The 23,117-nt window shown below is 41.7% G+C and overlaps 1 protein-coding gene across 1 annotated transcript; it reads right to left on the bottom strand.

Annotated features, from left to right (window-relative positions):
• Positions 1–7,176: 7,176 nt before the first annotated feature.
• On the bottom strand, positions 7,177–23,021 carry LOC121568409 (homeobox protein BarH-like 2). Its single transcript, XM_041878950.2, has 4 exons — positions 22,522–23,021; positions 16,324–16,639; positions 9,122–9,206; positions 7,177–8,798 (listed from the first exon to the last, which is right to left on the bottom strand). Exons 1-4 carry the CDS (start codon positions 22,706–22,708, stop codon positions 8,499–8,501), a joined length of 888 nt encoding a protein of 295 aa, XP_041734884.2. The 5' UTR covers positions 22,709–23,021; the 3' UTR covers positions 7,177–8,498.
• Positions 23,022–23,117: the final 96 nt, after the last annotated feature.

Below are 23,117 nucleotides of genomic sequence, written 5' to 3'. Positions count from 1 at the left end.
TAAACTTTGTTGGACTAAGCTTCGGTGTCCTGCGCCTGACTCCCACACCACATACACCTCAGCCTTGACAAGATGTTAAGACTACAAACCGTTATTAATGGCCCATTTGCGAGATTGACTTGTCATCTATATTTCAATATGCATAGGATACAGACTAAAATCTGGGTTTATGATTCTAATTACATTTTACCATAGTTTGCTTGGATAAAGGCAGGTAGCCTACAGCCCCTGATAAGCTTATATCTCATTTCAGATAGTCTACAGTAGCCTAGACAAGATGTAGGCAAGATGTAAACTGAACGATTTAGCAGTTTGCTTAGTTCAAATTAACAGACTAATTTATTCAACATGAATAGCGAGGCGATTTTGCAATAAGTAGTGCTTGTTTCCCCAATAGCCAGCTGGAATAGGCTACTGAGAATGGGGTCATAATTTCAATCACTGAATTAATATGAATCATATATATGTACAGTGGGGGAAAAAAGTATTTAGTCAGCCACCAATTGTGCAAGTTCTCCCACTTAAAAAGATGAGAGAGGTACACGTCAACTATGACAGACAAATTGAGGAAAAAAAATCCAGAAAATCACATTGTAGGATTTTTAATGAATTTATTTGCAAATTATGGTGGAAAATAAGTATTTGGTCACCTACAAACAAGCAAGATTTCTGGCTCTCACAGACCTGTAACTTCTTCTTTAAGAGGCTCCTCTGTCCTCCACTCGTTACCTGTATTAATGGCACCTGTTTGAACTTGTTATCAGTATAAAAGACACCTGTCCACAACCTCAAACAGTCACACTCCAAACTCCACTATGGCCAAGACCAAAGAGCTGTCAAAGGACACCAGAAACAAAATTGTAGACCTGCACCAGGCTGGGAAGACTGAATCTGCAATAGGTAAGCAGCTTGGTTTGAAGAAATCAACTGTGGGAGCAATTATTAGGAAATGGAAGACATAGAAGACCACTGATAATCTCCCTCGATCTGGGGCTCCACGCAAGATCTCACCCCGTGGGGTCAAAATGATCACAAGAACGGTGAGCAAAAATCCCAGAACCACACGGGGGGACCTAGTGAATGACCTGCAGAGAGCTGGGACCAAAGTAACAAAGCCTACCATCAGTAACACACTACGCCGCCAGGGACTCAAATCCTGCAGTGCCAGACGTGTCCCCCTGCTTAAGCCAGTACATGTCCAGGCCCGTCTGAAGTTTGCTAGAGTGCATTTGGATGATCCAGAAGAGGATTGGGAGAATGTCATATGGTCAGATGAAACCAAAATATAACTTTTTTGGTAAAAACTCAACTCGAGTCGTGTTTGGAGGACAAAGAATGCTGAGTTGCATCCAAAGAACACCATACCTACTGTGAAGCATGGGGGTGGAAACATCATGCTTTGGGGCTGTTTTTCTGCAAAGGGACCAGGACGACTGATCCGTGTAAAGGAAAGAATGAATGGGGCCATGTATCGTGACATTTTGAGCGAAAACCTCCTTCCATCAGCAAGGGCATTGAAGATGAAACGTGGCTGGGTCTTTCAGCATGACAATGATCCCAAACACACCGCCCGGGCAACGAAGGAGTGGCTTCGTAAGAAGCATTTCAAGGTCCTGGAGTGGCCTAGCCAGTCTCCAGATCTCAACCCCATAGAAAATCTTTGGAGGGAGTTGAAAGTCCGTGTTGCCCAGCGACAGCCCCAAAACATCACTGCTCTAGAGGAGATCTGCATGGAGGAATGGGCCAAAATTCCAGCAACATTGTGTGAAAACCTTGTGAAGACTTACAGAAAACGTTTGACCTGTGTCATTGCCAACAAAGGGTATATAACAAAGTATTGAGAAACTTTTGTTATTGACCAAATACTTATTTTCCACCATAATTTGCAAATAAATTCATTAAAAATCCTACAATGTGATTTTCTGGATTTTTTTTCTCATTTTGTCTGTCATAGTTGACGTGTACCTATGATGAAAATTACAGGCCTCTCTCATCTTTTTAAGTGGGAGAACTTGCACAATTGGTGGCTGACTAAATCCTTTTTTTCCCCACTGTATTTGAACTGAATATGCTTGTCAACAACAGCCAGTGTTTATTTTTTTGAATTTGTTTTACCTGTAGCCTAATCTGACTACTGTTACCGCCAATCTAATTCATAATAACACAAGGCTACAACAATAAACAGAAGTTATAGGCTATTTATTACATTGGTTTGCCAGCTCCAGGTAGGCTACACAAACCCGCAACCCGCAACCAATACATTTTCACCCGCGACATCGTTTTCCAAGTAGCCCAATTTCACAGGAAAACCGCGAACATGGCAACACTGACTGTGTTTACACGTGATGAGGGGTGAATTCGTTCCGCCGATTCTGTTGAAAAACGTTAAACGGAAGCAAACGAAACGGGGATAAAAATACCTGAATTTGTCCAATATAAACTCTTGTTGGACTAATGATTACACCCTAGATAAGCTAGATGCAGGCAAGAGTGTGCAAGTCGGTATTGAATGTCACTCACTGTCCATTTCTCTCGACCTGTGTGCACTTACGTTGGAAACTTTCATTCATAGGCTAGGTTGTAGCAACCTCAAGATGGGTATAGGAAAAATTTGAGTATAATGTAGTAGCCTAAACCTATCGATGTTACATTGGACTGGCTGAATGGAATATGAATGACAGTCATCCAATATGGTGAAATAAGGCCATGCTCATGAAAAATAAAATTATGACACTGACCGCCACTGCTGTAGCTGCTGGCTAAAACTCAGTCGACAGACAGGTCTGTTACTATCTCCTCCTCAACAGTGGATGGATACCCCGAGCCGGTGATCATCAACTTCACTAACAAGCCCTTTAAAAAAAGGATATGTATATACACATCCATACATCCATACATCCATACATCCATACATACATACATACATACATATACACATACATACATACATACATACATACATACATACATACATACATACATACATACATACATACATACATACATACATACATACATACATACATACATACATACATACATACATACATACATACATACATACATACATACATATATATATATACATATCCTTTTTTTAAAGGGCTTGTTAGTGAAATTGATGATCACCGGCTCGGGGTATCCATCCACTGTTGAGGAGGAGATAGTAACAGACCTGTCTGTCGGCTGAGTTTTAGCCAGCAGCTACAGCAGTGGCGGTCTGTGCCATTATGATGAGGGAGGATGTCCTGTTGTAGGAGGAAATTGGCTCCAATCAAGCGCCGTCCACAGGGTATGGCATGACGTTGCAAAATGGAGTGATAGCCTTCCTTCTTCAAGATCCCTTTTACCCTGTACAAATCTCCCACTCTACCACCACCAAAGCACCCCCAGACCATCACATTGCCTCCACCATGCTTGACAGATGGCATCAAGCACTCCTCCAGCATCTTTCATTTGGTCTGCATCTCACAAATGTTCTTCTTTGTGATCCGAACACCTCAAACTTCGATTTGTCTGTCCATAACACTTTTTTCCAATCTTCCTCTGTCCAGTGTCTGTGTTCTTTTGCCCACCTTAATATTTTATTTTTATTGGCCAGTCTGAGATATGGCTTTTTCTTTGCAACTCTGCCTAGAAGGTCAGCATCCCGGAGTCGCCTCTTTACTGTCGACATTGAGACTGATGTTTTGCGGGTACTATTTAATGAAGCTGCCAGTTGAGGACCTGTGAGGCGTCTGTTTCTCAAACTAGACACTCTAATGTATTTGTCCTCTTGCTCAGTTGTGCACCGAAGCCTCCCACTCCTCTTTCTATTCTGGTTAGAGCCAGTTTGCGCTGTTCTGTGAAGGGAGTGGTACACAGCGTTGTACGAGATCTTCAGTTTCTTGGCAATTTCTCGCATGGAATAGCCTTAATTTCTTAGAACAAGAATAGACTGACGAGTTTCAGAAGAAAGTTATATGTTTCTGGCCATTTTGAGCCTGTAATCGAACCCACAATTGCTGATGCTCCAGATACTCAACTAGTCTCAAGAAGGCCAGTTTTATTGCTTCTTTAATCAGCACAACAGTTTTCATCTGTGCTAACATAATTGCAAAAAGGGTTTTCTAATGATCAATTAGCCTTTTAAAATGATAAACTTGGATTAGCAAACACAACGTGCCATTGGAACACAGGACTGATGGTTGCTGATAATGGGCCTCTGTACGCCTATGTAGATATTCCATTAAAAATCAGCCTTTTCCAGCTACAATAGCCATTTACAACATTAACAGTGTCTACACTGTATTTCTGATCAATTTGAACAGTAGTGTATATATATTTGCGGAAAAATATATATGTGGGATTGGAAGTGATGCAGACAATTACATAGATGGAAGTTACAATCTATCTGCAATATTCAAGCTGATCTACAACAGACAGAGAGACAGACAGAGAACCATGTTGACCAGCTAGAGCAAGATGACAGGGAGGCGGACAGCACTGTAATCAGCAGAGTAAATACATTAGCTGGAGAAGAGATCTTAAAGTGGAGGAATATTAAATTGGGCCATACCAAGGTGTTGGTGTTAAGAGGCTGACCTCTCTAGATGAAAGAAGCGGATTGCTTAACGCCAGGAAGGGATACAAAGACAATCAAATCCACATATGAATGCCTCCTGGAGTTTTTGAAGTTTGCTGTTAGTTAATGAGGAAGACAGGAATAGGTTGTACTCATTTAAAAATGTATCCTAATGATAATAAGCCTTTTTGAACTGGTTGTAAAATGCTTAATAATTTTTAGTATCAGTATCTGTCAAATACAACTGTTACTGATGGTGAAAATGATATTTAAATGCCAAGCTTTATGTACATTTTGCAATCACGCTTGCATTGAAGTGGGGTGGACAAGTGCATATGTCATCCATATGAATGTTCATGTACATGTTCACGGTAATGTTCTCCTCTGCTGCTGTTGAAAACAATAGGCTGATTGTTCCTGTTGTCGGGAGGATCTCCCTCTATTGACTTTAGTACGCCTGCTGTGGCTCCTAGCCTTGGTATTTAGAAATTGCTCCCCTGTCATAACAGAGAAGGGACTAAAACTCTGAGAGCACCCCTCAAATCAGCAGGGCTAATTGTCTGCAGAGCATGAGTTAAGCTGACAGGTGAAGGTGCGTGATGGATGTCTTACCGGTGAGATTTGGGGATTGACACCAGCTCCACTCTTTCTGACCTGAGTCTGAACCTGTGACAAAATTACAGGCTCTCCAATAAGACCTCTGGTATTTTACCCAGGGATGTTTCTGTAACCCTTCCTTACCTCACCACACAACAATTACCCAGCAGCAGTGCTCTGCTCCCTGCCTGTGGAGACCTGCTGCTCCGCTTGGCTCAGCTCACAGCTCATACAAAAGGCCTGCCTGCCTAGCTGGCTGTCAACCACAAGCTTTGTTTTCACAAGGCTTTAATAGGGACATGTTGCCCTCGGTTTCTGCAATTAAAACAGATCCACTGTACCTGCTCCAATGGTTTTCTAGTTCTAATTTAACCAGGTGTCTTTGTTAAGTGAATCACTTCTCATTCACATGAACCTGGCTCTGGCTGGCAAGTGGCGTAGTACATTTCAGATAATCAAACATAGACATGGGTCAAAACAAATGACTGGGAACAGTCCAATGCAACAGCCAATAATGAAACTCAGCAATTCCTTGGTGGATCCTCCTCGTGATCCTTGGCATCTTACCTCTATGTTTTCGAGCAGTCGATTGGCATGGAAATATGATTGACAGTCATCATAGTCAATTATGAGGTATTATTTTTATTCCATGGCTTAAAATGATGGGGTCTTGACAAAAACAATGACAGTGAAAACATGGCATAGTTTGGCTCCAGTTGCACATATTCAGCCTCTTAATCATGTTACACTCAGTGTTCTAGCCAAAGTAAATATAGACTGAGCTGTCTGATGCTCTGACAATGCTTGTTAAGGTTGGCAGTTGTCATCATGCTGATGCCCCTTCCACCCCATGTCCCTGAAAATAAGACTCATATTTGCGTAGCTTTAATACAATGGAAAGATCTTGCCTCGCCTGTTCTTGCCTTGCCTGAAGAAAAAGCTACTTTTTCCCCCTCCCCTCCGTCCTCCACCTTGACTTTCCTCAGACCTGCATGCCCACACACAGAGCTGCCTCTCACCCCCCACTGCACCACCACTTCCTGCCTATAGGGCTGTACTGACCGCCCAAGGAAGGAATCAGGGGCTGCTGTACGCCTCTAAATACACACTCATGTTTACACAAGGCGTTAGAGCACATTGCATCTCATTCAGTGCTAACATGCACTGTTTGCTTTACTAATCATCCATGTCTGGTATCATGCACTAAAAATATACTTTACAGCATAATTAGCTTGCCTGGCCTGGGTCACAGAGGAGTGTCTCAGTGTATTAAAGGCCAATGTGTTTGCAGAAAAGATCAAGATGATTAATGTCACGACATAGAGTGCATAAAAGGCTTTGTTCTCTAAGCCTGATTTATGGTCAACTCTTCAATAAAGTGTTACGTGCACAGTACAACTTTGTGAATTATTCAATTTTACTGCAATATTGCAGTATTTAAATTGTTTTTCATGAATACATTTACATTTCAAACTCATGATATGATGTTCTGTATGTTTAACAATTTACTTGATTTGCACAAATTAGTGATTTACGCAACTGTTTCATTAACTACAGTCATGTCAATGGATAGATGAAATATGCATTTTTCTATGTGACAGGCGGTACAGTTGTCTTTCATATGCATTTGCCTAGCGGCCTTGCCTTCTGGCATATGCAGGGGATCTGTCATATCTATGAAAAGCCTTTTGTGTCAACTCAGCTCGAACCTCTTGCTGCATGTCGGCAGAGGGTTTCATGTCAATGTAGTTGCATTGCATATCAGATCAAACCGAAGATTCATTTTAGCATAGTGAGAGCATAAATATATTTTTATGGATGAAGATTAAATAAACCTAGGAGTACACTTAATTCTGGTTCAAATAGTGTTAAAATACAAATGTAGTTTCCTGAAAATCAGCGAACCTTGGAGTCCATGCTTGTGGTCTGCTTATTCAATGTTTTTAAAATAGTAATTAATATGATACAAATAATGTGGGACTTTCATCATTCATATGGAAATGATTGCCATTTTATTAAGTGTATTTAAATACACAAAACACATGGTAAAAATAACAACATACAGAACAATCTGCATTGTGTTGTCCATGCCAAAAAACCTATTCAACAAGCATTATTTACATCAGAAAAATAATGTTCTAGTTTATATCAAACTAAAAATAGATTTTTTTTGTTTTAAAAAAGGAACTCTTTACAAATTAACATCGTTGGAAGGAAACAACAGTGGAAAATAAAAGTGTTGACAAGCAGCTGAAGACAGTTTTATGTGGGGAGTCCGTAAGGTAGAGTTGGAGGAGTGCTCCGTTGATGCAAAGGCCTGCGGGCTGAGAACCTCTCTAAAAGATTTTAAATGTTTGGCAGTTTCCTAGTTTCTTTGGCACAGGCTGTGGTTTATTAAATTCTACAGTCTCTGACAGTTTAAGAGGCTTCCCTCATTGCAGTAAAATCACTCCACCCCAGTCAAAAGAGAAAGGTAAAGGATGAGATACACCCTATTATTTTCCAAATGAAAATAGAATACTTTACATATACTGTATATATATCATTATCTAACATATATTTTTCTTTCCAGAATATTACTACAGTATGTTACAGTGAATGTGTTCATAGATACAAATTGAAATATATTGTTTTGGAAACATATCAAATGCAAAAGGAACACAACATAAGTTAATTGACCAATTAAACAAGACAATGCTGTGGCTCTGGGACAGAAATACAATTCCATTCAAAGCTGGATAGAATAGGTACAATGGCAGTGTCAACTGTAATTCAGAGCATATAGTAATTATTCAATATTATTATTTTGAATAAGCAAAAGTCAAACATTGTAAAATAACACTTAATTTGGTATTAATAAACCTTGGTGTTTCTAGACTGGTAAAGCTTGTGATATCCTCTGAGAGAAAAAGGCACCATGACCAGTGTGGTCATTTTATGTTATGTTATAGCTGCAATACTCAGGCAAACTGGACAGCGTGCGACTAAAGGAGTCCTCTCGCAGTAGAACAAGCAGGTCTGAGGCTGGGGAGGTGACACTGTTGTTCTAGAAAGAAAACAACACAGGGACAAAATGCACTGTACAATTCTGGATTTTTCATTTCTGTGTACATGCCTGACTCTACATGTAAACTCTTTTTATTCCAGTATATGGCAAAACCCAAATGATCTACCGTACCTATGAATGTCACCCAGTCCAGTCCAACCTCAAACACGACTGACTAATCAACACCAGACAGGCTTTTTCAGTGATCCTGAGGCACTACAGTAAGTGTTTCTGTTTTCCAGTCAGCACCAGTCTTAAGTTGTTTCATTCAGACATTAATAACTGTCTTATTTAGCTGGCGGCATGTGTCTTTGACTGCATCGGGAGTGGCTGCTCTCGCTGCTCTCGACCCTCGCTCACCGCCATGGGATTGTGGGTCTCTGTTGCCCCAGTGACCTTGCTGAGGTCCTGGGGTTCCGACTGGGGAGCTTCTCCGTGGGCCAAGGCCTCTCCGGCTGCCATCCTCATCCTCTCCTCCTCAGCCAGCCTGGCCAGCCTTTCCTCTGCCTCAATCTCCTCGGTGGTGGGGATGGAGTTCTTCTTGGGCCTGCCCTTGGGCTTGGTGGGGGCCTCCTGTCCTCCCTTCAGCACCTGGAGCAACATCCCACACAAACACAGACACACGGCTCAGTGGGGTTGTGATAAATGCTGGCAGCGGTCAAAGGCAACCATGGCTATTATAGTAATTAAGGGAAGATGTATGGCTCTGAGCACTCCATGTACAGTCATTAATCTGGGGAGTTAACGGTTTGAGACTTTTTTTTCTCTGAGCTGCTGACCTGACTAGACTAGACTTTGGTATCCCAGCCCCTCATCCCTAATCATCCCTCAAACTCAGACATTTCCACCCCTATCACTCCTTCTCTCTACACTGACCCAGGGTCATTGTTGTTATGGGTGTGTGGCACACTCACCATTTTCTTCCACTTCATCCTTCTGTTCTGGTACCAGGTCTTCACCTGAAGCTGTGTGAGGCCTAGAGACTGGGCCAGGTCTAGTCTGCAGGGAAACAAAGACATACAGCACACACGGCAACTCAGTGTACATGTTTTTGAAACATTAGTTCATTATTTATAAGATAAAAAGCAGCAGTAGATAGACAATTGATTTACAAAGAGAGGGAGTAATCAAACTAAAATGAATGAATCATCTGTTGACTATCCTACCCTGAAATGCATGCCATCATCAGCCAAATACACTGTATCATCTAGATGGCGTTCCCCTTGGAAACTAGCTGGCATCCTAACCCTAACTTTATAACCCCATTCTGGCATGGTGGATCAAAGTACTGTAGTCTCTTTGATACACCCTCTTATGGTCCAGAGAGAGACTTCACACCTGCAGCATACAGGAGAGCCCTTATTGAACATCTGTAAGGGAGTTAAGTGATCCAATCAAAGCATCCGTATCTGGATGTTCAGGGTGGTATGGAATCCTGGACACTTCCACCACATGTGCTCTGATCCATGACTAATAAGGATATTGGTTGGCGTGTAATGTGATATCCCAGGAAGTGAAAGACGGATCAGCCTACAGAGGGAGGGGGCTTTATCAGGTTTTTGAAATGAGATTTCCGCCACATCTCAATTCTATGTCCTTCACACTCAAATGAGTGGAACTGGCTTTCATTTGATGTAAAGAGAGAGAGAGAGACTACTACAGAGCCATCAGCTTGCCCTCTAATCTTTTCAACTCGTCCTATCTTCTCTCCTGTCCTCTCCTTCCCTCTCCTCTCACCATCTCTATCTGACCTGATTTGAAAGTATGGATATACTCAGAATACATATCCCAAATGAAATAAATGATTAGATTTTAGTCATTTAGCAGACGCTCTTATCCAGAGCGACTTACAGTTAGTGCATACATTATTTATTTTTCATACTGGCCCCCCGTGGGAATCGAACCAACAACCCTGGCATTGCAAACGCCATGCTCTACCAACTGAGCTACATCCCTGCAAGCAATTCCCTCCCCTACACTGGGCCAATTTTGCGCCGCCCCATGGGTCTCCCGGCTACGACAGAGCCTGGATTCGAAACAGGATCTCTAGTGGCACAGCTAGCACTGCGATGCAGTGCCTTAGACCACTGCTTCACTCATGAGGTTAGTGATCTCACTCCAATACATTTTAATAGAAAGTTAGCAAAAATAGATAAGATCTTGCTACCATGGAAAGGTAAATACCTGTCAATTTGTGGGAAAATCACCCTGATTAACTTTAGTATTATCCCAGTTTACCTATTTGCTTATGGTCTTGCCTACGTCTAGCGAACAGTTTTTTAAATTATATGAGAAAAAATTATTCAATTTTATTTGGAACGACAAGCCAGACAAAATTAAAAGGGCCTATTTATATAATGAATATGAATTCGGAGGACAGAAATTATTAAATATTAAAGCATTACACCTATCACTAAAAGCTTCAGTCATACAAAAATTATACTTATATCCAAACTGTTTTTTTTGTTGTTATTTAGCAGACGCTCTTATCCAGAGCAATTAGGATTAAGTGCCTTGCTCAAGGGCACATCGACAGATTTTTCATCTAGTCGGCTCGGGGATAAGAACCAGCAACCTTTCGGTTACTGGCACAATGCTCTTAACCACCAAGCTACCTGCCACCCCAGTTCTCTAGCAAATTAGTAAGATTGTCTCACCAAATGTTCAAGAATGGCCTTTTTCCCTTTATTCAGATTACAACCTCTCACTTTCAGTTATTTGAAAAGGAAATCATCTCCCAAATATCACTATTTCTAAAACAAGCCATAGAAAGTTGGTTGCAATTTCAATTTAATCCTCCAGAAACAACAGAACAAATAATGCAACAAATATTGTGGTTAAACTCAAATATACTAATTGATTAAAAAAACTTATTTTTTTGACAAAATGTTTAAAAAAGGTATAATCTTCGTAAATGATATCATCGGTTGGACTGGTGGAGCTATGTTGCACATGCAGCTAACAAAAACATATGGAAATGTCTGCTCTACCCAAAATTACAACCAAATAATTGCAGCATTACCGCAAAAATAGAAGAGGAAAGTAGAGGGGTGAAAAAGTAAGGAACTTGTCTGTCAGCCTTGCATTAAAGAACATAATTGGTTAAAGAAAACTGTGATAAATAAACAAGTATACCAGTTTCATTTAAGGACCAAATGATTGACAGCCGTCCCATATAGATTGAAAAATAGTTGGGAAGAGATTTTTTATGTACCGATCCCATGGCATAGTGTTTATGAACTGATACGCAAAACAACGCCGGTTTCAAAGCTTAGAATTTTTCAATTTAAATTATTATATACAATTCTTGCTACCAATAGAATGTTATTTATATGGGGGATACAATCTTCCCAGCTCTGCAGATTTTGCTGTGAAGAGACAGAATCATTAGATAATTTTTTTGGTACTGTCCATTTATAGCTTGTTTTTGGACACAGGTCCAGGAATGGCTAAAGGATTGCAATATTTACCTGGAGCTAACCCTGCAGATAGCATTATTGGGTAATTTTTATCATAGGTACACTTCAACTGTGAGAGACAGAATCTAAAACAAAAATCCAGAAAATCACATTGTATGATTTTTAAGTAATTAATTTGCATTTTATTGCATGGCATAAGTATTTGATACATCAGAAAAGCAGAACTTAATATTTGGTACAGAAACCTTTGTTTGCAATTACAGAGATCATACGTTTCCTGTAGGTCTTGACCAGGTTTCCACACACTGCAGCAGGGATTTTGGCCCACTCCTCCATACAGACCTTCTCCAGATCCTTCAGGTTTCGGGGCTGTCGCTGGGCAATACGGACTTTCAGCTCCCTCCAAAGATTTTCTATTGGGTTCAGGTCTGGAGACTGGCTAGGCCACTCCAGGACCTTGAGATGCTTCTTATGGAGCCACTCCTTAGTTGCCCTGGCTGTGTTTTTCGGGTCGTTGTCATGCTGGAAGACCCAGCCACGACCCATCTTCAATGCTCTTACTGAGGGAAGGAGGTTGTTGGCCAAGATCTCACGATACATGGCCCCATCCATCCTCCCCTCAATACGGTGCAGTTGTCCTGTCCCCTTTGCAGAAAAGCATCCCCAAAGAATGATGTTTCCATCTCCATGTTTCACGGTTGGGATGGTGTTCTTGGGATTGTACTCATCCTTCTTCTTCCTCCAAACACGGCGAGTGGAGTTTAGACCAAAAAGCTCTATTTTTGTCTCATCAGACCACATGACCTTCTCCCATTCCTCCTCTGGATCATCCAGATGGTCATTGGCAAACTTCAGACGGGCCTGGACATGCGCTGGCTTGAGCAGGGGGACATTTACATTTTTTCATTTTAGTCATTTAGCAGACGCTCTTAACCAGAGCGACTTACAGGAGCAATTAGGGTTAAGTGCCTTGCTCAAGGGCACATCGACAGATATTTCACCTAGTCGGCTCGGGGATTAGAACCAGCGACCTTTCGGTTAATGGCACAACGCTCTTAACCACTAAGCTAATTACACGGCAGGACCTTGCGTGCGCTGCAGGATTTTAATCCATGACGGAGTAGTGTGTTACTAATGGTTTTCTTTGAGACTGTAGTCCCAGCTCTCTTCAGGTCATTGACCAGGTCCTGCCGTGTAGTTCTGGGCTGATCCCTCATCTTCCTCATGATCATTGATGCCCCACGAGGTGAGATCTTGCATGGAGCCCCAGACCGAGGGTGATTGACCGTCATCTTGAACTTCATCCATTTTCTAATAATTGCGCCAACAGTTGTTGCCTTCTCACCAAGCTGCTTGCCTATTGTCCTGTAGCCCATCCCAACCTTGTGCAGGTCTACAATTTTATCCCTGATGTCCTTACACAGCTCTCTGGTCTTGGCCATTGTGGAGAGGTTGGAGTCTGTTTGATTGAGTGTGTGGACAGGTGTCTTTTATACAGGTAACAAGTTCAAACAGGTGCAGTTAATACAGGTAATGAGTGGAGAACAGGAGGGCTTCTTAAAGAAAAACTAACAGGTCTCTGAGAGTCGGAATTCTTACTGGTTGGTAGGTGATCAAATACTTATGTCATGCAATAAAATGCAAATTAATTACTTAAAAATCATACAATGTGATTTTCTGGATGTTTGTTTTAGATTCCGTCTCTCACAGTTGAAGTGTACCTATGATAAAAATTACAGACCTCTACATGCTTTGTAAGTAGGAAAACCTGCAAAATCGGCAGTGTATCAAATACTTGTTCTCCCCACTGTAGAAGCAAACCGGATGGACATCATGAAAATGATCGGAGAGGTTGAGGGTAGAGGAAGTTCAGAAGTAAAAACAAACAAAATATAATTATTGTAAAATTGACTGTGTCCATAAAATGTATATAGTATAAGCTGGAAGTAGAGGCCTAAGCATTGTTGTTCACTAGTTTACTCCAATTACATTTTAGTCATTTAGCAGACGCTCTTATCCAGAGCGACTTACAGTTAGTGAGTGCATTCATTATTTTTTTCATACTGGCCCCCCGTGGGAATTGAACCCACAACCCTGGCGTTGCAAACGCCATGCTCTACCAACTGAGCTACATCCCTGCCGGCCATTCCCTCCCCTAACCTGGACGACGCTGGGCCAATTGTACGCCGTCGCATGGGTCTCCCGGTCGCGGCCGGCTACGACAGATTGTCTCTAGTGGCACAGCTAGCACTGCGATGCAGTGCCTTAGACCACTGCGCCACTCGGGAGACATTGGAAGGGGTGGTGGGGTTGGAAAGTAGTAAAGGGAAATATACATATATTCTTTTATTTTTATTTTTTTAATTTATTTTTGTATGTATTACATAGAGGGAACTCCAGTCCATACAACTGTAGACAGTATAGACAGCCGCACGGTCTCAGTGATTGAGTGCAGAAGAAAAGTGTGTGTGCATACTTTGAAAAACCCACTCTACACCAGAAATACAGGCAATCAAGCTGTCCATCATGCTTGACTGTCAAACTGCCCAGTGGAGGGACTGGAGGCAAGGAAAGTAATTGCAGGAGACGAAAGCACCCCAGTTATTTATGGTCATTAGTCTTCTATGGAAGGAAACCACACACTTACAGCGACAGGCTGCCATACAGTACTGTATGAATGACTCTGCTGGAGGCACTTAGAAGTCCTCGGTTTGCTGTTCAAGTCTCTAACCTGTATCAGGGGGGATTTTAGTTGCAGCTTAATGCATAATGATAATGATGATGATGCTGATTATACTAATCTCAATTAAATAAAATCACTATTGCCTAATGATTTAAATTATTACAGTCTGTTTTGTGGTATTGGGGGACTTTTTATATGCTGTTTTCCTCAGAGCACTGTTTCAGTCAAAGACCACAGTGTCTCCAAGCCAACAAATAGCAAAATAAAAAAAGCAGAGACAAGGAGTTATTTTTGGATCATAACAAAGTGAACTGGGGAGCACGCCACACTTGTGATGTGGGCTTTGAAAGGGTATTTTCTCTGTTTATGTTTTCCATCCAGCTGTGGGTTTAATTAGTTAATCACAGCCAGTGGGAATGTGATTAATGGCATGATACAGATTTGGCAGTGAGGGCAGGGTGGGTCGTTTGGATCGTGGCTGGGCTGTTGTAGTCTACCTCAGCCTTCCTGGGAGTTCACAGGGGAGGCGTGGTGTAGCTCATTGGCTAGAACAGAGAAGTGTGATTTGCATTGAAGAAGAGATGCATTGTGGGGGTTTTCCCCAGGGATGGGATGTGTATATACAGGTTAGCTGACAGCGTCACGACAATAATGCGCGCACTTCAATGGGGCAGAACGTTGTGTGTTGTTGTGATGCTGGATGGCCAGATAGCTAGCAAAAATAACAAGAAGCTGCCATGTGGGGAATCGTAGGTGGCTCGTTTCAGCTAGTTTCAACTTGTTCTTGATACCATGTCTTGTTTTGAGGTGTTTTTACTGATGTCAAGTCTATGCTAATATGGCTAAAATTCGCTAGCTAGCTAATCAACAACTGTAACAATGTATTTGAGAGACAACAAGTGCTCATTGTACAAATGTATTTATCTTTTCAATAAACATTGGAGATGAAATATAGTTGACATGTTCTCAACAATCTAAGCTAACCCTGTCTGCTTTGCCTCATTGTTGCGCGTGTGGCAGATTTGTGGCTAAATCACCAACCCATCTATAGACAGTGCTAATAACAAACATCCTCTCCCAATTATTTTTGAGATTCTTCAGGGCCAAGGAGAAGGAACACACAGGTTTTTAAATGGTAAAGTTCTGGTAAATACAGTGGTGACTTTTTAGTAAAAATCTACAACAATATTTAAAATAACTGACAATTTTCAAAGCATTTTGTGGCTGTTGAGTTTTAGTAAAATAATAATTTATCTTCTCGCTCTGAACAAGCTGTGTTGCTGAGGTTTACAGCTGTCTGGTGTTCTTGTTGCTCGACCAAAGGAAAATCTGAGGTTTATGGCTCAATATTAACTTGGGTTATAATGGAAATACGTCCGGTAGGCCAAGTGGAGTTTAAAATAAAATGGAAAATGTGTTATGCCCGTATTTCAGGTCTCGAAAATGACCCAGGGACTAGAACCTACGACATGGATATTAACATTAATATTACCTCATCTAAATACAGTGTATAGAGCTAAAGGCATTTTATATACACCTGCGCATATATTAGATGATTGGCAGTAAATCAATGCAATAAATTTCTGTTTGCTTGTGTTGGCAGATCCCAGAACCTTGTTTCTTGAATAGAGCAGTGTTTCTTTGTTGAGGCTTTTTGCTATTCAAGAGCTTAGGGTTAAACGTTACTCTTGTCTCAACTAGAATGCTGAGGTAATGCCTGGATTAGAGAACTTAACATTACATGACACATTACCGAGGACATAAATCAAAATGTTATGTTGATGCTGAAACTCTAGTCAGCTATTGCATTTGTTTGATGTTTTTTTAAGTTTGGTTGCTTTCACAGAATTTCACATTTTCACCAATTTGAGTGTCACCGGATGAAATACGATATGACATTTGAGAGATAATATAATACTGATCTATCAGGAGGTAGCTTCTTTCAAGTAACCAATCAGACTATGGGGTGCTTTCATTTTGGCCTATCAGAGGCGAGATGCAATACTTTACGGACCTATCAGGGGTGGAGAGGTACTTCTGTTTCTGGAACTTCTTCTCCAGGCCCATGAGTTGCAGCTCAGTGAAGATGGTGCGGCTGCGTCTGGGCTTCTTCAGTCGGGGGCTGCTGTGCTCCGTGTCTGACTCGCTGCTGATGCTGACGGGTGTCTCGCTGGGGGAGGGCTCAGAGACCCGGGAGCGGTGCTGGGGGGAGAGCAGGGGCAAGAGGGGAACCCGGCCGGGGGAGGAGGGTTGGGAGAGGTGAGGGGGCATGTTGGGGGGCTGCCGCGTGATGACTGAGAGGAGGGGGTAGGCCCGCAGTGAGGAGGATCCTAAAAGAGCAAAAAGAGATAGGTCAGAGGTAAAATGCAGAGCAATAAATACTAATCTTATTTTTAGTAGTGGTTTTATTTGCTACTGTATGCATCACCATGGATGGTAGTTTTTATAGGCCTGTAATAATCACTTAGACTTTTTTTAATAGCGACTTTTTTTACCATTAAAAGTGGTTCTGATCCTAATGACTCTGCTACTCTGAACTCACCAATTGAATCATTATTGTTCCTGAGCCAGATAAATTATGTCTCTCTGCCACTCCGAACACACACACACACACACACACACACACAAACACACACACACACAGGGCTGTAAATCCAAAGTGACTATGCCCCTCGCCGTTTAACTCTCTCCCTCATGATTCCTCTTTCTCTCGTCTTGCTCCCCCCCCTCTCTTTATCTACGCAGACAGAATCAGCGAGACGCCAGAATCAATAAAAAGTAACCCACTGGAGCCAAGACCAAGGACGGCGCTCCAGCATAAACATAATATCTGGTGGAAAAAACCTTATGGCTTCAAATAAACAGCAGATCCCCATGGAATAATTTACAAGTGAACTAAGACTGACATAGAAACTAATGCTCTGTCTGCTATGTGGCAGGAGAGAGGGATGTGCTGAGGAAGAAGATAGAGAGAGAGATCAAATCCAACGACGGAGGAGAGAGGACATTATGCTGTCACATTACACACACAGCATACCCTTTCCCCTTATGTGTTCCTCACTGCCTGTGGTGGATCTGCCTCTCTTATCTCTCCATCAACTCATAAACAATATATATTATTCAAACCCTACACGTACAACTGAGAGGATACACCAGGCAGACCGTGGTCCTAAATTTGTATCCCCTTTCTCTGACATTTTCAGTAATGTTCTGCAGTTATGGGAGCTGGTGTGACAGGGGTTGGTTGGTCTGGGAGGTAATTGAGCATGTGTTCAGGCACATGGGGGGGAAAGAGGAGGGAGGTTACGCGTTGCAGCCTGCCCCTGCCATACATCCCCCTCTCTCTCAGACAGAGCCTGAGGCTCGTCCCTGTATACATGACATCATACATGACATCATCGCAGGGCACTGAGCTCATCACTAATCATCCACCTCGGAGAATCGCTGCTGCTGCTGCTGTCTGGACATGATGCCTCCTTCCCTCCACAATGCTCTCTCTCTTTTCTCTTTCTCTCTCTTCCTGTTTCTCTCCTATATTAGCTCTGTCTTTGATGTTGAGATTGTGACAAACTGAGGGGACCTGTGCAGATGTCCTAAATAACTAGTTTTTTATTAAATGGCATATTAATCTCTTTGTTACATTTTAATAGATATATTTATATTTCAGAAATATATTGGTATTATTATGGAATAATACAAAATACACAGAAATATCATAACATAATGAGTCCAAGTGAGTAATTGCTTCCTTTCACTTTAAATGAGAAGATTGATTGAAAAGCAAGGAAGAAAACATATTGGTTTCTTTCACATTCTTCAGGAAATCTCCTGTCAATGCAGAGCTTGAGGTTGTCTTGAGAGTTGTGACAGCTGTGTCTTTTGGATGCTTGTCAGAAGGGAAAAATCAGACCTCATGATGACTTTCCACTGACAACTGAGCCAGCTTCCTGAGCCCAGATCTGACACATTGTTGACAAGCGCAAATGTCCGGTCAATAGTCTACAAATAAACCATTTGTGTGGCAGGGAGAGTGCACTCTGTCCATGCTAAAGCACACTGATACTCTTGACAAGCACAATTGGAATGCTCGGACTGGCACATGTGCTTGTGGTAGTCATTACAGAAGAAATACTTCCTAATAATAGATCAAGAATAGGCTGGTAGCATTTGATACACACATGCCTGTTTATCATACGGTATCGATAATGTAATGGCCCTCCTGTAGCTCAGTTGGTAGAGCATGGTGCTCGCAACGGCAGGGTTGTGGGTTCGATAACCACGGGGGGCCAGTATGAAAAATGTATGCACTCACTAACTGTAAGTCGCTCTGAATAAGAGCGTCTGCTAAATGACTAAAATGTAAATGTTATTGAAGTTTTTAAAAATATAGATTTTTACTGTTTCAATTAAATTGTATATATCATTTGAAGGCTTTGATAATGGCAGTTACTTAGTAGAATGAGTCACCATTTTACTGCTTGCAGTGAAATCTCCAGCAACAAGCTCATTGGTTGTTTGATATTTACTCCTTATTTTCTGCACCTTTTCTCTTGTTTAATTGGATTCCAAGATGACGATTCAAGACGTGGCACTCAGAGGCCACATGAACGTACAGTAACATGTATTGCTTTGGGTACATCATGTGGTGACAGGTTGAGAAGTGTTACATTAGAAATGTATATTTCTTCACTCAACAGCCGTCTTGCCAAGCCAGCCCAAGTCAAGCACTGCAGGGATGGGATGGGCAACAGGGTATGCTGCTTTTTAATGTGTGTGTGTGTGTGTGTGTGTGTGTGTGTGTGTGTGTGTGTGTGTGTGTGTGTGTGTGTGTGTGTGTGTGTGTGTGTGTGTGTGTGTGTGTGTGTGTGTGTGTGTGTGTGTGTGTGTGTGTGCGTGTGTGCATCAATGCTTACTGTGTTAACAGAGGCATGATCCTACTCCTCAAGCTAGCCTCGTGGTTAATAGCAGGCCTTATTGTCTGTGGTGGAGTAGCTGTTAAGATGGGATGAAAACTCTTTGCTCTTCCTGCTTTCTTCCCTAAACCCTCAGAGGACTATGCTGCAGTACCTGGTCCCCTCAAGGTCCACACCCTCCGATTTGGCAGTTTTTCATCGCGCTGTCATGTGAGATTACGCCGGAGTTGATCTTTATCTCTCTCACCTCCTTCCAGAAATCCCACTAAAAGCCTTGCCCTGGGTTCTGCTGAGAGATGAGACTCCAAATGAAATATTGTAACCTGACATTACACTGTTCACTGCTCCCCAGCAAGATAACGATCTGCTGGAGGTCAGGTCTGTTTAGCAGGTCTATCGCTCCTGTAGTTTTACAAGGCACAAAACGAGAGCAGAGAATACGCTCTGAGTTCATCAACTGGTTTTACTGTGTACACTGTCGTAAGGGCATTTGGCTTGGCACAGGTAAATGGACCGTTATGAAACGTAAAGCAGGGAGCATAGAGGCGTGATCCGTGACAGACAAAATCATCACAGAGCAGAGGGGGTTGCCGGATCAAAGAGAGGAGTAATCGCTTTGTTGACATGTTGAGTGGCATCCTACTAGTTGATGCCATATTACATCAAGAACAAACAAACAGCTTGTCATTTGGGTAAAAGCCCTCCAGGCCTCACAGCCTGGTTTGTTGCCTGCCCGGCACCACTGTCCTATAGCAGCCTCTACTGGTAACTGCTGGAGCAGAAACTCCACACTGGAAAAATATAGACTCCACTTTCACTGATGGGGACCACATCGGGCCAATGGCCTTTCACTAGCTCTGGGCCTATAAGCCTGCCAGCTTCTATATTGAGCGTTACAAGCCATTGAAGTGCGGGACTATACTGTGTCTCACACCCCCTCAGCTACGAATAAGTAATGGGCACTGGGTAGTGAGATGTGGGCTGGTTACTCTATCCATCCATCACGGGGTTGCCAAACCCTTTACAGTGCCCTCTAGCACACCCCCAAACCCCACATCGCATGCTATTTATACCTTTGTCGCTGTCATCATCAAATTGCAGCGGCTATTATTTCATAGTTTAGGCAATTATCATAATGATGACTTGAGAGAGCAGTAGTCAATGTTGTGTTGACTCATAACAATAGGATAATGCATTAAGAATGGTTTTAGAAATGCTGCTGCATTTGAAGGACAGAAATGTGATAGTCTTTCATGCCAAATGCTTTTTAGGGAAATTAATTTGTCTCTTTCCTGTATAATCATAATACAGAGGTGGAAGCTTTTATGACTGACTGCAGAACAACAGTAATTGTGTGGAAATCACAGTTAGTAAGCCATGATAAGTGGGAAGAAAAAGGAGTTGATGTTGATGATTTAAAGAAATCAAGTGCCGCTAGATGATTTGTGAACAAAGCATTATCTGTGTCTTCACACTTTGTGGCAATGTTTTGTTTTGTTGCTTTTTCAAATCTGTTTGTATTGATTAAGGAAGAACATGCAATCATTATTTTATGCAATAATTATTTGTTTTGATTGGCCCTTCGGGATACTGAATGAAGAATGAAGTTAGTCTTCCTCACTGAAACAGTTGGATCAAGTGCACGTAACCCATGAATTGATGAGTTGTGCTGCAATTTATGAGATGACAATTGCAATGAATCTCTCTTCACAAAGCAACATACGTCTATGAATAAAGGTCATTGGGGCTGACTTACACACTTCATCACCATACTGTAACCGTTCATGGTGTTTGCACAATCAACTGTAGTGTCAGGCAGACACATGTCCATCAATGATGACATACTAACCTTGCCCTTAACCACTATGTACCTGACCTCACCAATATCAAACCGTGGAACTCTGGCCACATCCTGCACCCACATACACCCAGAAAGAGAGTTGGGTAGAGGGCATTGCCCATGCTTCAGTAAATGCAAAGTAGCAGCAGTAAAAGTAATTAGGCAAGGCTCTGGGTTTAGCACAACGCCAACATTAATCCTTCTGAATGAGGACAAGTGGCCTAGTGGTTACGGCTCTAGAAACCAAAACCCTGCTGTTTCAACTAAGTGCAGGGTTGGTTGTTGTGTGTTCTGAGTTCATGTCTTTTGTCAGAAGAGAATATGTCAAGTTGACAGTGTCAACATAATTAACGGGGAATCACGTTTCACCATACAAACCGCATTGATCACAAAACTGGGGCTTGGTTCATCCTGTATCTTTAACATGACCATAAAAGACTGAGACTGAAAATTATCTGAATGTCAGAGTAATATATTAGACTAATAATCTAGACTGATTGGAGGGATTTGCTGATTGCTTGTGAGACAGTATATTGTGGAATTGTTAAATAACTTTTATAGGCCCCAGTGCATGATGTTTTATTTGTGAATGAAATAACATGGAAATGACAGTTAAACTGTGAAATAATGTTTTGGGTTGGAAAAGGGTTAAATCATTTCTGCTGTTGTAAAATGAAATTAAAACGATCAAGTCTAACAAATAGGTTACTACAACACTTTGGGGGTCTACATTACATCTACTGTACCTGTTGCATTTATTTGGTGTTCTTGATTTCATTATTTCACGGGTTAAAGTTACATGACAAATCCCTGTAAATAGCAGGCTATCACAATAGTAATATAGACCTTTGATAAATATAGATAGCAGGCCTAACACGAATATAAAGGCGCACCATGAGAAAAAGTGCAAGTGAGGACAGTCACCTGAATTAATTTTACATATGGTCCATTTCTATAGTGCGCGTCTCGCATTGGTAAACTTCAACATTAATTGACAATCATGACTTCTAATGTGATTCTGGACCTGTCCCTGTTCCTTATTTTTTTATATTAGAGTAGATTTATCGAACATAAAGTCATGCAAATGCAGCTCAATTTCTCTCAAGCTGTTAATTGACATGTAATAGATTCTGCACAGGTGTGTTGCGCCATGTTATGGTCTCTACTGACAATTGAATGTAAGATACTTTGTCAATACTCCTAATATAACCATTAGCCTTATGTATTTCGTGATATGAGTAGACCCATGACGGATGACCGCCTGAACGTTACAGAAGAATAAGAAGAATATGCCTAATATCTCACTTTGTACATGAAAAAACAAAATCCAATGTAGTTTTAATACAATGATGATTAGCATTCACTGCATGCATAGCAATATTATATATAAACCATTAACACCATTATGCAATCATCAGCATCCCTTGATTTGACTGAGAGTTCAAGCATATTCACTTACCCGAACATGAGTGCAGAGGTTTAGGCCTAACGATGAGTGAAGGGCATACTGAGTAAAGAGAAAGTTTCTCGAAGTAATCACAAGTTTCCTTGGAAAGAATTTCGTCAATCATAAAAGTCTTGTAGCGACGCCTGGCTGCTTTCTGCTGCCCAGGGGAGGAGAGTCTCAACTCGGCTTGACAGTGCATTATGTTCCGATGTGCTTGGCTTTCGCACAGTGCCCAAATATTAGTTCAAAATGTCAAAATGAAACCAGTTCAAACTTGAGAGTTGGGTGTCTTCAAGAGAATCCGTTTTATTGATGCATTTTAGTGTTCCGTTTTCAGAATAGGCTTGCTTTGTTCTATCCTTGGGCCGTACTAACTGCAGTAGCCTTCAACTTCAGCCGCGCAGTGCGCTTCAGAGTGGTTATTATGAACTGAGTGTAATGTGCCCGGACGCGCGGCTATATATTAACGATCTCCCCATACACATCTTTACTGCATGACACTTCAGATGTCAATCAACGTCTCTCTCTCTCGCTCTCTCTCTCTCTCCCACTCTCGCACTGTCCCTCTCTCTCTCTCGCACTATCTCTCCATGACTGACAGACACACT

The sequence above is a fragment of the Coregonus clupeaformis genome, chromosome 6 (assembly GCF_020615455.1).
Source record: "Coregonus clupeaformis isolate EN_2021a chromosome 6, ASM2061545v1, whole genome shotgun sequence".
NCBI classification, from domain to species: Eukaryota; Metazoa; Chordata; class Actinopteri; order Salmoniformes; family Salmonidae; genus Coregonus; species Coregonus clupeaformis.
This window is presented reverse-complemented; position numbering and strand designations above follow the sequence as displayed.

Excerpts from the sequence above, each read along its gene's own strand:
- LOC121568409 (XM_041878950.2), bottom strand. The coding sequence starts at position 22,708 with ATGCACTGTCAAGCCGAGTTGAGACTCTCCTCCCCTGGGCAGCAGAAA. Across the intron at positions 9,207-16,323 it reads TACCTCTCCACCCCTGATAG|ACTAGACCTGGCCCAGTCTC; the intron begins GTCCGTAAAGTA and ends GTTTCCCTGCAG. Across the intron at positions 8,799-9,121 it reads GGATGAAGTGGAAGAAAATG|GTGCTGAAGGGAGGACAGGA; the intron begins GTGAGTGTGCCA and ends ATGTTGCTCCAG.